General features: G+C 54.4%; 1 protein-coding gene across 3 annotated transcripts; it reads right to left on the reverse strand.

The window, feature by feature from the left end:
- ANKRD13B (ankyrin repeat domain 13B) lies at positions 1 to 19,233 on the reverse strand. Of its 3 annotated transcripts, none has more exons than XR_009182158.2 (15): positions 19,008 to 19,233; positions 7,615 to 7,750; positions 7,368 to 7,492; positions 7,236 to 7,281; positions 6,470 to 6,613; positions 6,190 to 6,382; positions 6,047 to 6,113; positions 4,054 to 4,135; positions 3,248 to 3,312; positions 2,888 to 3,018; positions 2,640 to 2,797; positions 2,382 to 2,534; positions 2,032 to 2,209; positions 1,878 to 1,954; positions 1 to 1,382 (listed from the first exon to the last, which is right to left on the reverse strand). XR_009182158.2 is itself a non-coding variant. In XM_058283117.2 (15 exons), exons 1-15 carry the CDS (start codon positions 19,119 to 19,121, stop codon positions 1,154 to 1,156), a joined length of 1,881 nt encoding a protein of 626 aa, XP_058139100.1. In that variant the 5' UTR covers positions 19,122 to 19,157; the 3' UTR covers positions 1 to 1,153. The 3 variants fall into 3 exon arrangements, 2 of the variants coding, with proteins under 2 accessions (XP_058139100.1, XP_058139099.1); XM_058283117.2 differs by having other exon boundaries at positions 2,032 to 2,195; positions 6,190 to 6,379; positions 19,008 to 19,157; XM_058283116.2 differs by having other exon boundaries at positions 2,032 to 2,195; positions 19,008 to 19,157.
- Between the last annotated feature and the right edge of the window lie 220 nt (positions 19,234 to 19,453).

The raw sequence follows: 19,453 nt of genomic DNA on the forward strand, positions 1-19,453 counted from the left end.
TCGGGTTTGAAGCCTCTTTTATTTGTGCCTCAGAATCATATCTGGTGCCCCTAGCATCAGGAAAGGGGATGGGCGGGACGATCTCTTTGTTGCTTTTTTATTTCAGTCTCCTCTTTATGTCCTTTCAGAGCCTCCCTGGCTGAGTCCAGAAGGCCAGAGAAAGGACCAGGCCAAGGGTGTGCAGTGGCCTCCTGCCCCTGGGAGTCTGTGCTTCTCTGGGGAGGGGGTGGGGGGGAGCCGGGATTAGCACCATTGGAAGAAGGGTTTTAGAGTCAGCCCCTGGGGGGGGGGGGGCAAGTGGGATGCACAACCACAGAGGGCTAGCAGCAGCTGGTGGGAAGGGGTGGGTGGTGGTGCCAGGGCCCTGGGCGACCCTCTGTGTCCAGGCTAGAGAACCTTCCAGTGCCTACTCCCAAGTCCAATATACTGCCCCCGCTCCAAGACACCACGAGGGAGCCAGGCCTTGATGGGGTCTGGGGGCCACCTTGGGCACCCTCCCTGATCACAAAAATGTGCCTTGGGGATGGGAACTCCAATTTCTGGCCACCCAAAGGAGAGGCTGAGACCACCCTGAGACCCGGGACAGGTGTGGGGGATGGGGGAGCCGGGCACCCCGCTAAGTGCACTTAACGCTGAAATGCCGGGGTGGGGTTGGGGGGCTGGGCCCTTGACGTGCTGGTTTGTGTCTGGCACGCAGGGAGCTCAGCTGACCTCCAGGGGTGATGAGCAGGGATGCAAAGGCTTCAGGGACAGTGTCCTCGGAGTAGGGTCGGTGAGCAGGAAGGAGGGCCAGCCAGATGGCGAAAGGGACGGCCACGCTGCGCCTCTAAGGATCCGTGTCCTCCTGAAGACCGCCTGGCTGTGTGCCCTCAGGCAGCTCTGAGCCCAGGAGGGCGAGGTGAGGGTCAGGATACAGCAAAGCAAGGGACCGGGGTGTGCCAGCTGCCTCCAGGGCCCTGGCCCGCAAAGGTGCCCCGCGCCGGTGCCGAACCCCTCCCCGACTTGTGCCTGGTGCGCCGCCACGGCCCCAGGCGGCGGCGCGGGTCTGCGTCTCGGGCTCCAGCTCGGAGGGCCTGGGCTCTGCCGGGGCGTGTCTCGCTCCCGGCCCGGGGCAGGTCACGCGTGGCGTGGCGAAGGGGGCCGGCAGGGGGCGCTACTGCTCGGTCAGCGAGAGCCGCAGGATGCGCTCCAGCTCCTCCTCTTCCTGGCGCGCGCGCCGCCGCCGCTCCTCCTGCTCCTGCGCAGACAGCTCCATGGCCAGCCGCAGCTGCTCGTCGTAGCTCCGGAACACGTGGCCGCCGGGGCCTGGGCCCGGGCTGGGCCGCGGGCTGGGGACTGAAGCCGGGGCCGCCGGCTGGCGCTGCGGCGTGGGCGGGGCGCTCCTGGGAACCGGGCAGATACGTCGAGGGCTTCAGGGTGGCCCGGTCCAACCCGGTGACTGTGGCGTAGAGGCCCGAGGGCAGAGCACGCCCTGCCACCCTCCAGAGGAGGCGCCAGGCCCCGCATCGCCTCCCGGCACCCCCAGGTTGTGACCTGTCCTCACGGTTCGTGGCCACCCCGGGCATGTGGGCACCTTCCAGGACCCCAGCCCTGATGTCCTGCCTGGTAAGGGCCCAAGACCGTGAGCCCGGGGCCGTGCTCCGTGCCTGCCACTGGAGCACTGCCCATCACCCCAGGGCAAGGAAGGGGTGTTGGTAGGAAATATCCTGATACTAGCCAGGTCCCTGGAGAGGGGACCCCGGTTTATCTGGGCAAAAAGGGTCTGCTCAGCCCGCAGATATGTCTAACGGGATAGGGGCTCAGTTTGGGGGCTGGGTTGAGGAAAGGGGGAGAGAAACAGGCATCGCCAAACCCTCTGCAGCCCGGCGGGCACTCACCTGTCCTGTCGGCGACCCTCGTAGGACATGGGGTGGGTACCTGGCTTGCTGTTGGTTAGTGCTTCCCATATGGTGACCTGGAGGGACGGGTCAAGGGCCAGTTAGTCATGGCGGCGCCACAGCCCCAGGGCCCGGCTCGGCCGCAGGGACGCACCTGGTCATACTCGCTGCCCGCTTCAAGCAGGCTCTGCTGGATTGCAAACTGCAGCAGGTCGTCGTCGTCGTCGCGGGCTGCCACCTCCCGCTGGCCGCCCAGCACGCTGTAGCCGCGTGGGGCCTCGAACAAAGCAGGGGAGATCTCGCAGCCGCGACATGAGGCTGGGGGCGCGGGGCTGGAGGTCAGAGACGTGGGCTGGGCCCATCCCTCGGGGTCCCACGGACACCGCAGTGTCCCAGGGGAGGGGGCAGGGCAAGCATTTGTGGGGAGGGTAAGCGAGGGCAAGCTCCCAGGGGCTGGCGGAGAGAGAAGGCTCTGAGGTGGGGGCGGAGGGGAGGGTCTCTCACTTGTGGAACTGGAGCTGCTGACGCTGGAGGAGTCGCTGCCTGGGGACGGGGTCTCGCTGCTGGGGCTGCTGCGCACCGACGGCACTGGCTCGTCGCAGCCATTGAGGTTTCCGAAGGTGATGCGGGCATTGAGAATGTGGAAGATCGGGATTTCTGGGGACAGGGGAACCATCAGGCGCCACCTAACACTTCAGCACACCCCCTTAAGTCACATAAACACCAGGGGCTGAGGGGAAATGGGGAGGGGACAAGTCTCACCAATCTTAACTGGGAAGCCGGGAGGCAGACGCAAGGTGATGAAGTCCCGGAGCTTGGCGAAAAGCGCGTTGCTGACAGCCATGAGGTCGATGATGGGGGCCACCTGCTCACACAGGGACAGGGGGTGCTCCTCACACAGCCACAGCTTGGCCTTGAACCTGCTTCCCCCCCAAGATCCCAAGGGTTGAGGAGCACTGCAGGAAGCCCCTGGCCCTGCCTACCCCCACCCCGCACCACAGGGGTCTCACTTCTGTGTCTTGGTGGTCAGTTCCATGGGGCGGCCCATGTCCCGGTTGCCAAGCTCGAAGCTGGGGTTGAAGTACTCTTCTGCAGTGATGGCAGTGGGGTTGGCTTGGCTCAGAGTCTGAGTGATGAGGGTCTGTACCACATGGGGAAGGGCCCATGAGCCCTTCTCAGTCCCTGATGCCAGGCCAGCCTTTGGGAACCACAGGGCCCCTGAGCTGTCCCCCTGCCACTGTGGAGCTGACAGTCTTGGGCGTTGTGGAAAGGAGGTCCACACAGGCCATGCTAAGCAGGAAGCCTCCCAGGCCTCCTCCTGAGCCATATCCATACCCCTCCACAGAGGGGCACCCCAGGCACACACTCACCCCATTTTGGGGGGCCCCATGCTGCTCAGCAATTCCCAGGAAGGACTGCAGAGGTGTCTTACAGCCTACAAGAAATGTGGCATCTCAGGTCACCGCAGCCCTCCACACACTTGCGCATCTCACCTGAAGTGGCTACCCAAGACCTAGGGAGGAGGCTGGTTCCCAGGGTGAGGGGGTCTCCCCCATAGCACATGCCCAGGCTCCTTCATCCAAGGGCCAGGGGCCAGGACCACTGCAAGCACAGCTGGAATAAAAGGCCTGGGGCCCAGGAGAAACTTCCAAGTTGGTAACACTGGACAATAAAATGCCCTCCTTTGGTGAGCAGTTTTGGGGTATGTTTCAGGCATTTCCATATTAATGCCTTCATTTTGTTCCCCCTGTGAGGCAGCAGTGTCTTTTGCCTTTAGACGCGGTAACTGATGCCCAGAGAAACCAGGTGTGGAGTCGAGAGGCACGGAGGATCAATGGTAGGGTCCCCCAACCTTCCGCCTAGGGGATGTCACATTAGACTAGAATAGCCAATAAATGAACCAACATGACATTTCTCTCCCCTCCCAAATCCGATGCAGACATTACTAATCAACTGCACCATTCTTTCCCACTGAGCCCAGATGTTGTCTTAGACTCTTGCTAGCAGCACTCCAGCAGCCACCACTGATCGATAAGGCTTGGCACTTGAATTGAAAACTATTTGCTCTCTCTTATGAAGCCATCCTGGCAAGAACCAGAGGGAATACTGAAGAAGCCACTGTAGTGGGAGCTGGTTCCTCCTGTTCTGCAACACCTCCCCCAGCCCTCCCCATTACCTTTGACCTTGCCCTTGTGCTGTTCTGAAAGATGCTCTGTCCGCGTCCGGGTGATGAGCTCCACATTGGATGCCCCATACACCTGGGGGCAGATGGGGAAAGAGCTTAGAATCAGCTCCGTACCCTCTCCCCCTGCCCTCAAGGGCAGTCTGAGCACTTCTTGCAAAGAAGAGTTCTGGGGAACTATCTGGTCTAATTCCCAGGCTTTTAGGTGAGTAAATGTATGGACACAAAGCCCTTTACTCATTTATTTATCCACTCAGTAAACATCTTTTTAAGGAGCCTTGTGTGCCAGAGGTGGGTATCAGGGAAAGAAAGTAAGCCACACATGTTCCCTACCCTCTTGACCTCCAGTCTAGTTGGAGAGTCAGACAGGAAAATGGACAGTTATAATGTGGCGTGACAGATGCTCTGATGGAGCACAGGGCTGTGGGAACAAAGAGCAGAGGCCTGAATCCAGCCTAGTGAGTCAGAGAAGGCTTCCAGGAAGAAACAATGTACAGAATGCACAGGGGACAGAACCTTGCAGCACTTGTTAGTTCCTTCACCAGCAGCGCCACGTGCTGGGCAACACGAGGGGCCCAGAATGACAGGCACAGTCTTCTTAGGTGAGAGGCCTGGTCTGGGAGTCAGGCTGCCAGCAGGGTCTCAACCCCAACTCTGCCACCAGTGCAACCTGGCACTGGTCACTTAACCACTCTGAGCCTCTTATTTCCTCACCGTAAAATGGGACAGATGATAATAAAGCAACCCAAATGTCCATCAGCAGATGCACTATCAACAGAATGTGGCACAAACGATGGAATATTAGTCAACCTAAAAAAGGAAGGAACTCCTGATATGTGCCACTATGTGGATGAACATCATGCCGAACGCAGTGAGTCAGACACAAAGGCAGAGCTATTGTATGACTGCACTTATGTGAAATAGCTTCAGTATGCAAATCATGAGACAGAAGGCAGACTGCAGGTTACCAGGGGTGAGGGTGGGAGTGGGGGTGGGAGTTAATGCATAATGGGTGCAGGGCTTCTGTTTGGGGTGACGGAAAGTTCTGGTAACGGATGGTGGTGAGGGTAGCACAAAATTGTGAATGTGATTAAACTCACTGAATGGTATGCTTAGGAGCGGTAGAGATGGGAAAGTTTATGTTGTATATTTGGTTCCACAATTAAAAGAAGAGACAGGGCAACTAAAGAGATAATGACAAATGTACTACATGATCCTAGACTGGGTCTAATAATGGAGGAGAAAAGGCCAAAGGACATTACTGGGACATATGAAAAAAAACTGGAATAGAGACTGTAAGCTTTATATCAATGCTAAATCTCTTAAGCTTGATAACTGTACTTAAGGTGACTATCTAAATGGATATCCTTGATCTTAGGAAATATATAGGGAAGTATTATGTGTTCAAGGAACATGATGCATACAACCTACTCTTAATTGTTTAGAAAATAAATGAATAGGTAGATGATATATACATGGATGGAATATTAAATGAATAGATAGAATAAGGAAAGTGTGGCAAAATGTTAAAATTGGGGGGTCTGGGTATCTGGGGGTGGGATATATGGAGATCTTTATATGGGTTTTGTATTATTTTTGCAACTGTCCTGTAAGTTTGAAAATTATTTCAAAGTAAAACATTTAAGAAAAAAAATAGGGTCGATAATCCCTACTTTATAAAGTTGTGAAATTAAACGGGATAATTTGCAAAGGGCTTAATAAAATATGTAAAATGGAAACATCAGAACCCACTTTAAAGGGCTGTTGTGAGGATTAAATGATATATATAGAATTTAAGAATAGTGCCTTGTCCACGAAGACGAGGTATGCTCACTAAACGCTGGCCCTGCCCCTAGCTGACTCAGCCCAGCGCCCTTCCCTCCACGTTGTGGTGCGCCTCCAGGTCTGGGGAAGGGCGGTCAGGAGACCCCTACCGGGCTGGCCGCGGCAGGAGCGTGGCTGGGTCTGGCCTAGGCTGCAGCCTCACCTTGGCCTCGTACCCGTTCACCATCTCTGTCTTCTCGCTGCGCCAGCCCAGGATGCCAGTCTTGTTCCTGGGGAAGGAGAGCGCAGAGGTGAGGCGGCACCCCACCGGGCTGGCTCCGGGCTGACTGGGGCCGGCCTGCTCACCTCTCGAAGGAGATGTTCTTGGTGTCAAGCTGTGTGGTGACGACGGGCGCGGTGAGCCGGCTCAGCACCTGCTCCTCGGTGGGCTGGGCGGCAGCCAGAAGGAGCTCCCGGTTCTGCCCGGCCAGCGCCAGCGTCTCCATGTACACCACCCGGCGGTCGTGGTCGATCTCCATGACTACAGCGCTTGTGTCTGCTAGCCACAGGACAGCCCAGGGGTCGGGGTGGCGTGGGGCTGTCTCCCATCACCCTCCCATCCCACCCCTCCTCCTGCCTGGCTGACCTTGGCCCCTGAAGATAAAGCTGCGGTTCCCCCGTTGCCACGTCATGTGGTCAAAGCCCAGGAGCGTAGTGTCCACCCGCAGGTTCTGCCCACTCTTCCACACTCTGTAAGTGTCACTAGGGCAGATCTTGGATACCAGGGGCACTGGGTGGAAGTGGAGGTCACAGGTAGCTTCAATCTGCCTGGCCCACCCAACCTGGGCCAGCTGAGGGCATGGAGGGGGTGGGTCGGTGTGGCCAGGAAAAGTGGGGGAAGACCTGGTAGAGAGCAGCCCTTCCTGGAGTGCGTGCATGCGCACATGCACACACACAGACACTACCTGCACTCAGATGTTGGGGACAGAGGTGGCTTAGACACCAGCAAGCCCCTAGCAGCCACCATTTAACTCACTCAATCTTTCATTTGTTCTTTCAACAAATATTTATTGAACACCTGCTGTGTGCCAGCCACGATTCCAGTCACCGGGAATATAACATTGAACAAGAGAGGAGCCCTGCCCTCTTGGAGCTTACCTTCTAGCAAGGGGTGGCAGGTAATAAATGAATAAGCAAGTCGTTACAGAGTGGGAAAAAAAAAAAGGAAACAGGAGAGTGTCTGGGGCGTTCTGGAAAGGTCTAGCTGTGGAGGTGGCTCTTGAGCTGAGAACTAAACGCTGAGAAGAAGCCACGTGAAGAGCTATGGAGAGAAGCTCCCGGCAGCAGACAACAAGTGCAAGAGGCCTGAGGTGGGAAAGTGCCCAGAGAGGGCCCCCTTCACCCGCTCTTACCCCAGCTAGTGAACTCCCACTTCATCTCCACGTAGAAGTCCTGGGCCTGGAGGATGCAAAGGAGAGTGGCGAAGCCTGCACTAACGGGGGGTGCCAGGGCTGTGGCGGGGAGGCCGAGACGCTGGGCCTTACCTTGCGCAGTTTCTCCAGGAGCACAGGGATGCCCGCCAGCCGCTTCACCACCCGCTGGTAGTCTCGGTACCGCAGCACCAGCTGCACCAGTTCTAGGTCCCGGGTACTCACAGCCTCCTGTAGCACTGGGGGAGGGGGAGGCCATGTCACAGGGCTAGACCCTGCCCAGGGTTCCCTTCAGCCACCCGGAGGTGAGTGTATATTGGGAGACTCTGGCAATGGGACCGGGAGGAGCAGGGGTGCCCACCTGTCCAGCCGCTGCGGTTCTCCCTGCCCACGTCTGCGCCGTGTGCCAGGAGCACACGGGCACACTCAAGGTGTCCCAGTGTGGTGGCCAAGTGGAGAGGGGTCCGACCACGGGGATCCAGCTGCTCGATGTCCACCTGGAGGAGGTGAAGATGCAGCCCTGGTCACCTCTGGGGCAGGCCACTTGAGCCTGACAGTCCTAAGCAGGCAGTCACTCCCTCTTTGCCTACCGCACAGGGTGATGGAAAAGACAGGTACAATGTAGCAAAAAGGGCCTTGGAGGGCAAGGTCGGAAATAGCTCTGGGAGAGGGACAGCCTTTGTCCCTTGCTCTCTACCTAAGTCCCTATCTGGGTTTCCTCCTCCAAGGCCTGCGAAGGGCAGCTTAGGGCTGAAGGGTGATTGGTCAAAGAGACTGTTGGCCAAGGACCTATCCCAAGGGGTCCAGATTATGTATTTAGGGAGGGTCGCAAATTTAGGTTATTGATATTATCACTGAGGTTTAACAACGAGTTGCAGTAAAACACTGACAAGAAGGAAAGAACATGTTCAAGGTACAACTTCAAACCCATGTCCTGGGTGGGTGGGGCTTTATACGTTAACATTTTGTATAAGTCCTTTTATTTTGTGAATAGCATGATTATAGCATGAGATTTTTATGTGATAAAAGCACATATACAAAAGTGTTTGAATATATTTCAAGAGTCTAGGACATCTAACTAAATATGGTAAACTGACCATATGCATTTAACTCCTCTCCTTTCCAAAACTTGAAAATGTCAGTAAAAGGCTTCTACCTCCAACTACTATAGAATAACTGAAATTATCCTCCCACGACAAACACTGAGAAAACTACTTTTCAAAATATATGAAATGATATTTTCAGATTTAAGTTACAGGTTGTCCAGGACTGATTCCTGAGAAAAGGAAAACAAACAAGGTGAGCCAGACGGTTACCCTGGATTTCTGTCTGGAGGAACATTCCAGACAGTGATTCAGGCAGAGGGAGCTCAGAAAAGCCCGTTAGTCTTGCTGAGTCGAGGAGACAGAAATAGGAATTCTGGGAGGCTGAGGTGGGTAGAGGTTACAGGGCAGAGTTCTGGAAAGGAGTGAACTATGCTAAAAAGCACTCCAGAAATCTCCATAAGTTCTTTGCTGAATACCAAACTTCATGAATATAGGGTGAAATTCCATAAAACGAGGCAAAAAGGAGCAAAATGCTAATCGAATTCCAGGGCTCACTCAGGGTAGAGACTTTCAGGCTCCAATCAGCTAGAGTGGACAGTACTTGCTGATCGGGCAGGCTATTCAATAGAGACCCCAGAAGGTTTATGCCTTAATGGTAAGGCTAACTATCGGTAGAGAAGAGGTTCACCTAGTACCACCCTAACGAAGATTAAAAATAGCCTCAAAAGGATCAAATTGATTTCCAAGTAACTTAGCTTAGTCTTTCAGAACAAAGCCTAACACATTTTAAAGCAGGGGTTCTTAACCTTTTTTGTTCCACGGACCCCTCTGCCAGTCAGGTAAAAACCACGGACCTCTTCTCAGAGTGTAAACGCAGGTAGTTTTATGATACTCAACTAGTGTTGGGTCTAACAATATCGTAGTTTTGAAGTGTGGATGAACGTAAGAGATTTTTCGAGATATGCAACAACTGTAACATGACATGAAATGAATACTATTGTAATTTTTTGTATACATTCATAAGTGAAAGAAATGCTAGATTTCAGTTAGAGGTCAGAGAAAATACAAATAATAAATTGATTTTTTTCAGTTCAAGCTCACAGACCCCTGAAATCCCTTGGGGGGCTGTGGACCCCTGGTTAAGGACCTCTGCTTTAAAGAAAGAAAACAAAATCCAGATGCTTAATATCCTAACATATTTACAATGTTCATCAGTCAAATAAAAATTTCTAGACATGCTAATAGGAAAATATAACCCATAATCAGAAGAAAAATCATTCAATAGAAACAGACCCAGAAATGATAAAGATGATAGAATTAGCTCAATAAGCTCAAGAGGAGAAGTGGACTTGGCCCAGTGGATAGGGCATCTGTCTACCACATGAGAGGCTCACGGTTCAAACCCCGGGGCCTCCTTAACCTGTGTGAAGCTGGTCCACGCAGTGCTGATGCGCACAAGGAGTGCCCTGCCACGCAGGGGTGTCCCCATGTAGGGGAGCCCCATGCACAAGGAGGGCACCCCGTAAGGAGAGCCGCCCAGCGTGAAAGAAAGTGCAGCCTGCCCAGGAATGGCACCATACACATGGTGAGCTGACACAACAAGATGACACAACAAAAAGAAACACAGATTCCCATGCCGCTGACAATAACAGAAATGGACAAAGAAGAACACGCAGCAAATGGACACAGAACAGACAACTGGAGTGGGGGGGTGTGGGCAGGAAGGGAAGAGAAATAAAAAAGAAAAAAAGAAAAAAAACCAAACCAGACTTAAGAAAAAAAAGCTCAAGCACTTAAACAAAATATTCATGAGGGAGAGAAATGAGAAAATATAAAAAAGGAACAAATGGAATTTCCAGAGATGACAGGTACAATATCTGAGGTGAAATTTTTACTGGATGGAATTAACAGCAGATTACACACTACAGAATAAAAATTTTTTAAAAAGCAGAGAATGCGAAGGCACAGTGTAGTGGACTGGATTATATATCCCGGTTTGGACATGTTCTTGGTCTTGATCAGCATTCTGGAGGGTGTGGGACTGTTGTGAACAAGATCTCTTCTGGATGTTACTCCAGTTAAAATGTGACCCAACCGAATCTGGTTGGATTTAATCTGGATTACTGGAGTCCTTTATAAACCAAGAAAAAGTCAGACAGAGATAAGCCACAGGGAGTAGCCAGATCTGAGCGGTCAATGGAATCTGGAGGAGATGCCGCCATATATATTGCCATGTGACGCAAAAGCCAAAGAATTCCAAAGATTGCCAGACAGAGAGAAGATACTGACCCTAAGAGGAAGCCGGCCTTCTAGCCTCTGAAACTGTGAGCCAATAAATTCCTGTTGTTAACCCAACCCATTGTATGGTATTTGTTTTAGCAGCTAGGAAACTAAAACACATAGCAAGAGAAAATCACTATCTAAACGGAAGGGGAGAAAAGTACTGAAAAATTTAACAGCCTCGTGTCCTGTGATGATATGAAATATTCTAACATATATGGAACAGGAGTCCCAGAGAGGGGACATAAGAAATAATGGCCAAATTTAATGAAAATTATAAACTCACAGAACCAAGAAACTCAACAAGTCCCAAGCAAGATCAACCTAAAGAAAACTACACCAAGTCACATCATAATTAACTATGCTGAAAACGAATATTAAAAAGAAAAATTGGGGGGAGTAGATGTAGCTCATGCAGTTGAGCACCTGCCTTCCACATGGGAAGTCCCAGGTTTGGTTCCTGATGCCCTCTGAAAACAACAACAACAACAACAACAGCAAAACAAACAAAAAAACCAACTCAGGGAAGCCAACTTGGCTCAGTGTTGAGCACCAGCTTTCCACATATGAGGTCCCAGGTTCAATCTGCCACCTCTGCTACCTCAAAACAAAAAAAATTTTTTAATAGCAGCCAAAGGAAAGAGACACGTGATATATATGGAAGAACAAACACAGGAAAAATCACCTTTTTTAAAAAATCAGAAACTGTGCAAGTCAATAAACAGAGGAATGATATCTTTGAGGTGCTGAAAGAATTCTATGTCCAGTAAAGAAATATCCCTCAGAAATGAAAGGGAAATAAAGATTTTTTCTGACAAATAAAAGCTAAGAGAATTTGTCACCAGAAAACATGCAAGAAACACTAAAGGAAGCTCTTCAGGTAGAAGGAAAAAAGGTACCAGGCAGAAACCTGAATCTACACAAAAGAATGAGGAGTGCCAGAAATGGTATATTTGTGGGTAAGTATAAAAATGTCAGTAAAATATTCAAAACCCACAAGGATATGGAGAAGCGATGTCAGCAGATAAGAAATGTCAACACATTTTTAGAACGTGGGAAGTGGCTGGGGGTATCACAAGTGACTTAGGGGAACAGAGGAAACCAGAACCTCAGCCCTTACAGAGGGGACTCCCAGTAAGTACTAAGTCAAATCACCCCCTACAGCCCCACCAAGGTGCGGCCCTGCAGGCAGTGGAAACAGCGGAGGTGGGGTGGGCACAGGACCAAACACAGGGGGACTAGTTAAAAGTCACACTGGTTCCCTCCTCAAATTCATAAAGCTGAGACACCACTCCCCCACCCCCACCCCACAGGCTGCCAGGGGTTTATTCTCTACAGATACTGAAACAGGACATACTAGACGCAGAGACATTGGCCACAGCCGAGGATGGGGTCATGGAGCTGAAGCTTGGGGACCTGAGTGAATGCCTATCATAAAGAAGAGTGACAGCCCAGACCCTTCAGCTCTCGAAACACTGACAGCCAGGCTGCACCCCGCTCCCCCCTCTAGGAGACTTGAGAATTCTTTAGAGAAACTAAAGGCCGCGAGGACGTCCAGATCTAGACATGTGGGGGTCGTACAATGAACAAGCCACAAGCCAGCTTCGATTCAATCATCTTCCAGCGGAGCCCCTGCATCAATGAGCCCTACCCCCCCTTTCTCAAACATGCACCAGCAGCCAAGGGTGACTGGATATTTGAGGAAAGCGTTCAACATGAGACCAGAATAGATGTAAAAACCCAGAGGAAACACTGTCAATGCAGAAAACTGGGGGGGGGGGTACCTTTTTTTTTGGGGGGGGATGACGACAGTATTTTACATCTTAAGAAAAATATGAAAACTATTGAATTCACAAAACAAAATATCCTGGGCTCCCCTGACTTCTCCTCTCACCCTTACAAATGGACCTGTCCCAGTTGTCCCATCGCAAGTAAATAGTACCTCAATTCACTGTGTTTTCAAGTAAAAAAAAACTTTGGAACTGTCTTTTTCTTTTCTCTTCTCTCCCTCCCTCTCCACGGCTAATCCATTAGCAAAACCTGTAGAGTCTACCTCCAAACTACAGCCGGAGTCATCTCGGTTTTCATCACCTTTGGCTATCCTCGCCAGCCCCCTCGCCTGGTGACGTCCTCCCTGGCCTCTACTCCGTCTGTTCTACACAGTGCTGCACAGGCTGTGAAATACACTCGGGTTCAAAACCTTCCAGGTAGCATGGCTGAGTTAGGAAAGTTCACGTCATGTATACGTTTCCATAATTGAAAAATAGAGAGAGACAAACTAAAAAAACTGATATTTAAATGCAATCCATGATCCTGGACTCAATCTAAAAATGGAAGAGAAAAGGTCCAAAAAGACATTACTGGTGGGAAACGGACTTTGGCCCAGTGGTTAGGGCGTCCGTCTACCATATGGGAGGTCCGCGGTTCAAACCCCGGGCCTCCTTGACCCGTGTGGAGCTGGCCCATGCGCAGTGCTGATGCGCGCAAGGAGTGCCGTGCCACGCAAGGGTGTCCCCCGCGTTGGGGAGCCCCACGCGCAAGGAGTGCGCCCGTGAGGAAAGCCGCCCAGCGTGAAAAGAAAGAGCAGCCTGCCCAGGAATGGCGCCGCCCACACTTCCCGTGCCGCTGACGACAACAGAAGCGGACAACAGAAGCCGACAAAGAAACAAGATGCAGCAAATCGACACCAAGAACAGACAACCGGGGGAGGGGGGGAAATTAAATAAAATAAATAAATCTTTAAAAAAAAAAAAAAAAAAAAAAAAAAGAAAATTAAAAAAAAAAAAAAAAAAGACATTACTGGGACATATGAAAAAACTTTATAATAAGCTTTATATCAATGTTAACTTAATATATCAATAAGCTTATATCAAAAAGCTTTCTATCAATATTAACTTTCTTGAACTTGATGACTGCCCTTACGGTAGTTTCTTTGTTCTTAGAAAATGTACGTGGAAGTATTAAGTGTTCAAGAAGCATGGTGTGTACAACCAACGTACTCTCAAGTGTTTAGAAAACTGGGGATAAACAGATCTGCAGAGAGACAGACAAGCAGAACGAATGATATGGCATATGTGGCAAAATGTTAAAAGTTGGTGGAGTTGAGTATCTGGGTTAGGGGTGGAGTATCTTGGAGTTCTCTGTATGTTTTTTTGTGTTTTTTTTTACAACTGTCCTGTAAATTTCAAAATATTTAAAATAAAAAATTAAACAACAAAACAGAAACCTTCCAGTGGCTCCCCATTATGCTTAGACTAGAATCCAAAGGCCCTGGCCTTCTCTCTCAGCCCATTTGCTCTTCCACCTCTCCCCTACAACCCCTGCACGCCCGCCCTCCCAGGAACCATCTTCTGGACAGCCCCAGATATCCACAAAGCTTGCTCCTCGCTTCAGGCAGGTCCCTGCTCGAATGTCACCTCCTTACAAAGGCCTGCTCTACAGCCCCATCTTAAATAACATTTGCCAGCTATCTATCACCCCTTATCCTGCTTAGTTTTCGTCCAACATTAAATAACTTATTTATTTTTTCATTGCCTCCGCTCACTTAGAATGTAAGCTTCAGAAAAGCAGGGTCCCTGTCTGTTTTGTTCGCGGCTTTAGCCTCAGCTCCTAACTTAGTTCCTGGCACATAATTGGTGCTCAATAAATATTTGTTAAATAAATGAATAAACTATTATATTGAAAGGGCACAGGGAGGGGAAGGCAATAAAGTGTAAAACTGATGAACCAAGAAATAGCCACAGAAATATATAGTTTATAATTATGGAGGTAAATAACAGAAAGAGCAGCACAATGAATTCAAAGGGGCTGCTTCTGGGGAAGGAAGGAGAGGCGGGGAGAGGCAGAGAGAGAGGCTGTTTTCCATTGTAAACCCTCTAGCAACAGTTAAATATTTTAAAACACAAGTAGGAACCCCTTTGTCAAAAATAAAACATTTTAAATAACCGAAATTATTTACGTAATTGTTGTAACCCTGTGCCGGCATTTCTTCACTTCTAGATTCTGGGCGCCGCCCAAATGCAAAGGGCCCCGCCCCCTCGGAGCCCCGAAGGGCTGCGGCGCCCCCGCCGCTCCTCCTCCCGCCCCTCCTCCTGGGGGGAGCAGCAGCTAAGCTTCATTAGCCTATCAGGAGCTGGCCTGGGCCCCTGGGGGCCCCGCCGTCCGTGGGGGGGCCGGAGTCGTAGAGGATCCCAGGACCCCGAGCGGGCGGGGCGGCCAGGAGGAGGCCCTCCTGCGGGGCTGCGCGGAGCCGTCCCGCACTCCCACCTGCCCTCCCAGAAGCTGCTGCAGCTAACAAGGCCCCAGGGAGCCGCAGGCCCCAGGGCTGCCTTCTACCCGCCCCAGGGGGGGCGTCCGGGCCCGGAGAGAGGCTGACACTGCCTGCCGGGCAGAGGTGGCCCTCCCCGCCCCCGCTCCCCGGGACCTCTCCCCAGCAGGCCTCCCCAGGGCCCACGCGGGCGCCCCGCGCACCCGGCCAAGCGCCGAAGGCGCTCCCCCCACCAGCCCGGAGCAGGGCCCCGTGGTGCCAGCGGCACCCTGTCCTGGGCCCAGGTGGGGGAATTTATTAATCTCCTCGGCAAAGACCTATTTAATTGCTGGAATGAAAAGGTTTCTCCTGAAACCCAACACCCGGCTCTCCCCACCAAAGCCAGCCGGGGATGGAATCAAGAAATGGAAACTCCTCACCCAGCAGGCCTCAACTGGAGTCAAAAGCTGGGGTCTTCTGGCGCTTAGGAGCGGGGGCTCCCTGGACAGACAGCCTCCCTGCCTCCACACAGGCTCACACCTACGCGCCTCCACGCACACGCATGTGCACAGGTACATCGATGAGACACACTCGTTAGCACTTCTGCCCTCCACACATGCAGTACTCGTGTACCCCATGTGTGCAAGCCCTTCTGCACAGGCGTCCCTCGTGTGGAACACCCATGTCCATTGCTAGCACATTTGCACACACACACCCCTGACACCTACATGCACTAGCAGGGTAATTTTCAAACCCGTTCAGCATTAGCAGACTCCTTTTGTCAGATGAAACCTTAAAAGGACACACCACATGGGTGCTGGAGAAGGGAGAGGGGTGCAGCTTGCTCAGCCTTCTGCTCCCTGGACTGCCCACCTCCCTTCCCCAGGCTAGGGGAGGACCGCCTGCCCGAGTCTGGTTTGGCCGTGGCTTCTTAGCCCTCACACCTGCTGTGGGGTGCAGGGACAGGAAGGGGAGGGCAGCAGGAGGCCACGGGTGGGTGGGGCAGCACCCTGCTGACCTCCCTCCTGCCCCTCCCCCATCGCAGAGCACATTGATTTTTGGTTTTGGGGGTTTGTGGCTCTTTCTCCTGAGCTTCCTGACTTACCAGCTGTGGTGACCCCAGGACGGCCCACCCTGGGGTTAGTGGGGGGTCACAGTTGGTCCCCACAGCCCTAGGTGTCACCTATACCCTTGGTGGGACAGGGCCCCCCAACCCCATCTCGCCTGCGTCTATGTCAGAAAGATGAACAGGGGGAAGCAGGAAGGCGGGCCATGGTGGAAGCAGCTCCAGGAAGAAGGAAAATGTTTTCTTGGGACCTGAGCGCAGGCCAGGCCCCTCTGTGGCCCTCGCCAGTGGGCCATCACCCCAGGAAGAATCCTGCTCCCCTCGGCCCTCCCTAGACAGGGTCCTCCCTGCAATGGGCCCTCCCACAGGGAGTTCTGCAGTCTGCCCCCACCCCCACCCAGGGAGCACCAGGGACTCGTGACTCCAGAACCAGGGCTGTTCCCAGATGGCTATGCCATCCTCAGGGCTGTACCAGGCACGGGGGAAGTGGCATACTCACTGGCCTACAATCTCTTGCCTCTCCCACTTGGCAGGGGCCTGGATGTTCATGGCAGGAAGCATCCATCACAGTGCTGGGTGCCAGCTAGGGGTGCTCATGGGCCCTTCCCTTTACCCCACAAACACCCGCTGAGCACCTACAATCTGTCCACCCCTTCCTGGTTCCAGCCACCTAAAGAGCTAGCAGGGAGCTAGGCAGAGACCAGGAAGCTGCTCTGAAGCCCACCCTGCTACCCTCTCCTGGGCCAGGACTGCCAAGCCAGCCCACGGGAGGGCCTGTGCTGGGCTTTCTTGGAGTGAGAAGAGGGAGCGATGCCAAGTGGAGACCAGGGAAGCCCAGCGGCCGTGTGCTTGAGGAAAGCCTGGCTGCTTTCTGTGATGGGTGGTGCCAGGAGGACGGAGGGCAGGCCCCCCAGCTGGGATGCAGGAGCTAAGGCATCTCCATGGTAATGTTAGACACTGCCCTCAGGCCCCTCACCTGCAGAGAAGGGCTGGGCCAGGCACCTTCAGCAGTCCCTGGGGTCTGACACCCTGACGACTAAGCTGTGCAGATCTTGATGCTGTCCTGGAGTTGGGGTCCAGCCAGGGGCCTCTCCCACCCAGACTGCCTGGCTTTCCCCTTATCCCCACAGGAAGGAGAGGACTGGCCTGGTGTCCTTGTGGTTGGCGAGGGTTAGCCTCAACCAGTGCCCTGTATTCCCCTGGCCTGGATCAAGGCAAGCAGTGTCCATTTCAAGGAGATACTAACTCACCAGGGCAGGGGAGAATGAAGGGTGAAGTGAAGGCAGGGTGACCCGGGTGCCTGAGGGGAGGAGAAGAGGGACACACTCGGGTCCTACCCCATCCCTACGGCAGCAGGCCTCAGTGCTGCCCACCACACTCCAGCAAGATGGCTGCTGACCTCAGGCCCGTCAGTCAGGGAGGCCTGGGTGATCTCTTCCAGGACATTGTGCCTCTCTCCAGGCTCTGCAGGAGAAGAACCGTCCACCTCTTGAGCAAGGGAGCAGGACTGGAGCATTCTACCTAACACTTGCCATCTATCTACCTAATAACCTCTGGAGCACTGGGAAGTCCCTCTCAAGTCAGACTTAAATCTTTCCAGCTATATCCTCTGTTAGAGCTTGTCTTTTTTTTTGCCCTCAGGGGAGGAAAGCAGCGGAGCCAGGAAGAGATACCCCTGGACCGCCTGCACCTCACACTTGCATCACTAGAGCAGGGTCTCCTTGAAAGCCGGCTGAGTCTTGTTTGTTCATCTTTGTTTCCCCAGGGCCTACCCTCTGACCTCACTCCTTTTACCAGGTCTCCTGGTGCAAACCTCTTCCTTTAAGATGGATAAACATAGACATGGATCTGCAGAATGGCTTGGGGAGTCCTTGTGCAAGCAGAGGAAGAAAGGAAGTGGGCACCTAGACCAGCAGAGGCTTAGAGGCTCAGGTCGCCCCAACATTTCCTGTGCAGAGGCAGAGCCGCACTCACCCTCACCTCAGAGCCATCTGGTGAAGGCCTGCCCTCCACCCCTCGCTCTTCCCCGGGGAAGCAGACTGGACTTCCTGTGACTCGGGAAGTGGCCACCTCAGCCATATTCCCAAGGCGGGCACCTCCTGGGCAAAGCACTGCCAGTCCATGGCTCCAGGGTCTCAGACAGGGATCCAATCCAGAGGCCTCGACCTGGCAGCCCCAGGCAGGCTGGGCCTAGCTGGGGCTCCTGCTCCCCTCCCTGGAGGGTGAGTCGCCCACACCAAGCATGCTTTTCTCTAGCTTGGGTGCTGGGGGAGAGTGGGGGATTATCTGTGACCTGTGCCTGCCTTGGCCCAGAGTATGACCAGGAGGCCCCACCCCGTCCCCTTTGCTCCCTGGAGGCCAATGCCCAGCCCAAATCTGGCTGACCCACCTGCATCCTCCCTGGCCACAGGAACCAGGGAGCACCCTCTGTGTCCCAAATCCCCAACCCTCCCGGTGGCCAGCTCCCCACAGCTTCCTCAGAGCCTCGAAGCCAGGCCCCAGCCCCAGAGGTGGGGGTGGGGGGCACCTCTCAGCCCCGGGACAGGGGCCCACCCGGCATCCCCGAGAGGGTCCCCCTTTCTCCATTCCCCTTCCTGAGCCCAGGTCTGAGAGCCAGGGACTGCCTAGGCTCGAGGAGACAGGAAAGCGCCCACCAGGCCGTCGGGGGACTTGGGCGGGGCTGGATGCCCCGGAGTGTCACACCTTCTATTCCTCCATCCTTGACCTGTGACCCCGTCCCCACCCCGGCCGCTCCCACCTCCGCACACTCCTGCGGGAGGTGTCCCTGCTCAGCTGAGCCGAGCAGGGACACAGACCGAGCCGGCAGCCCCTCCCCGCAGCCCGCACTGCCCCGGCGGAGGAGGGGCACAGTGCCCCCACCCCAATCTGCGAGGCTCGGAGCACGTGTGGACCGCCCGTCCGTGCCTGCGGGGGCGGGGGAGGGGGGGCCGCTCCCATCACCCTCTCGCAGTCAACAAACACAAAAGCCGCCGCCGCGAACAAAGAAGCGCTGCAAACTCGCCGGGGAGGCGGGACACCCGCGCCGCGCCCCCTCCCCACGGCGGGCGGGCGTGCCCGGCGGCGGGGTCCCCGCGGCGCCCCGACGGCGCTCCTACCTGGCCGGCGCGGACCTCCTTCTCCAGCTCGCGGTGGCGGTTGTGCCACACGAGGTAGTGCAGCGGGTACTTGCCCTCAGGCCCCTTTCTGGCGGAGGCGCTGGCGGGGATCATCGCCCGCTCCTCATGCCGGGGCCCGGGGCCGCGGGGGTGGGGGGGCGCCGCGGGGTGGGGGGAGCCGGCGCTGCCTGCTCGCAGGGCTGCGGCGCCGGCATGTGCGAGCGGCGCCGGCGGGCGGGGGCGGCGCACCCGGCGCGGTGCGGGCGGCGGGCGTCCTCGCGGAGCGGTCGCGGCGGCGGCGGGCGGCGAGGAGAGGCCCCCGCCCGCCCGGGGAGGGAGCGGGCACTCGGCGGCGCGGCTCGGGCTCGCGCCTCGCCTCCCACTCCCCCGCACACAAAGACGCCGCTCGGGGGAGGGGGCAGGCGCCCGCAGTGGGCGCGGGGGCG

This window comes from Dasypus novemcinctus, chromosome 21, assembly GCF_030445035.2.
Source record: "Dasypus novemcinctus isolate mDasNov1 chromosome 21, mDasNov1.1.hap2, whole genome shotgun sequence".
Taxonomy (NCBI): Eukaryota; Metazoa; Chordata; class Mammalia; order Cingulata; family Dasypodidae; genus Dasypus; species Dasypus novemcinctus.

Coding starts and splice junctions, on each gene's coding strand:
- ANKRD13B (XM_058283116.2), bottom strand. CDS start 19,121: ATGATCCCCGCCAGCGCCTCCGCCAGAAAGGGGCCTGAGGGCAAGTAC. Junction 1,955..2,031: donor CGGGCAGCGAGTATGACCAG/GTGCGTCCCTGC, acceptor CCGTCCCTCCAG/GTCACCATATGGGAAGCACT. Junction 1,383..1,877: donor GAGGGTCGCCGACAGGACAG/GTGAGTGCCCGC, acceptor CCCGGTTCCCAG/GAGCGCCCCGCCCACGCCGC.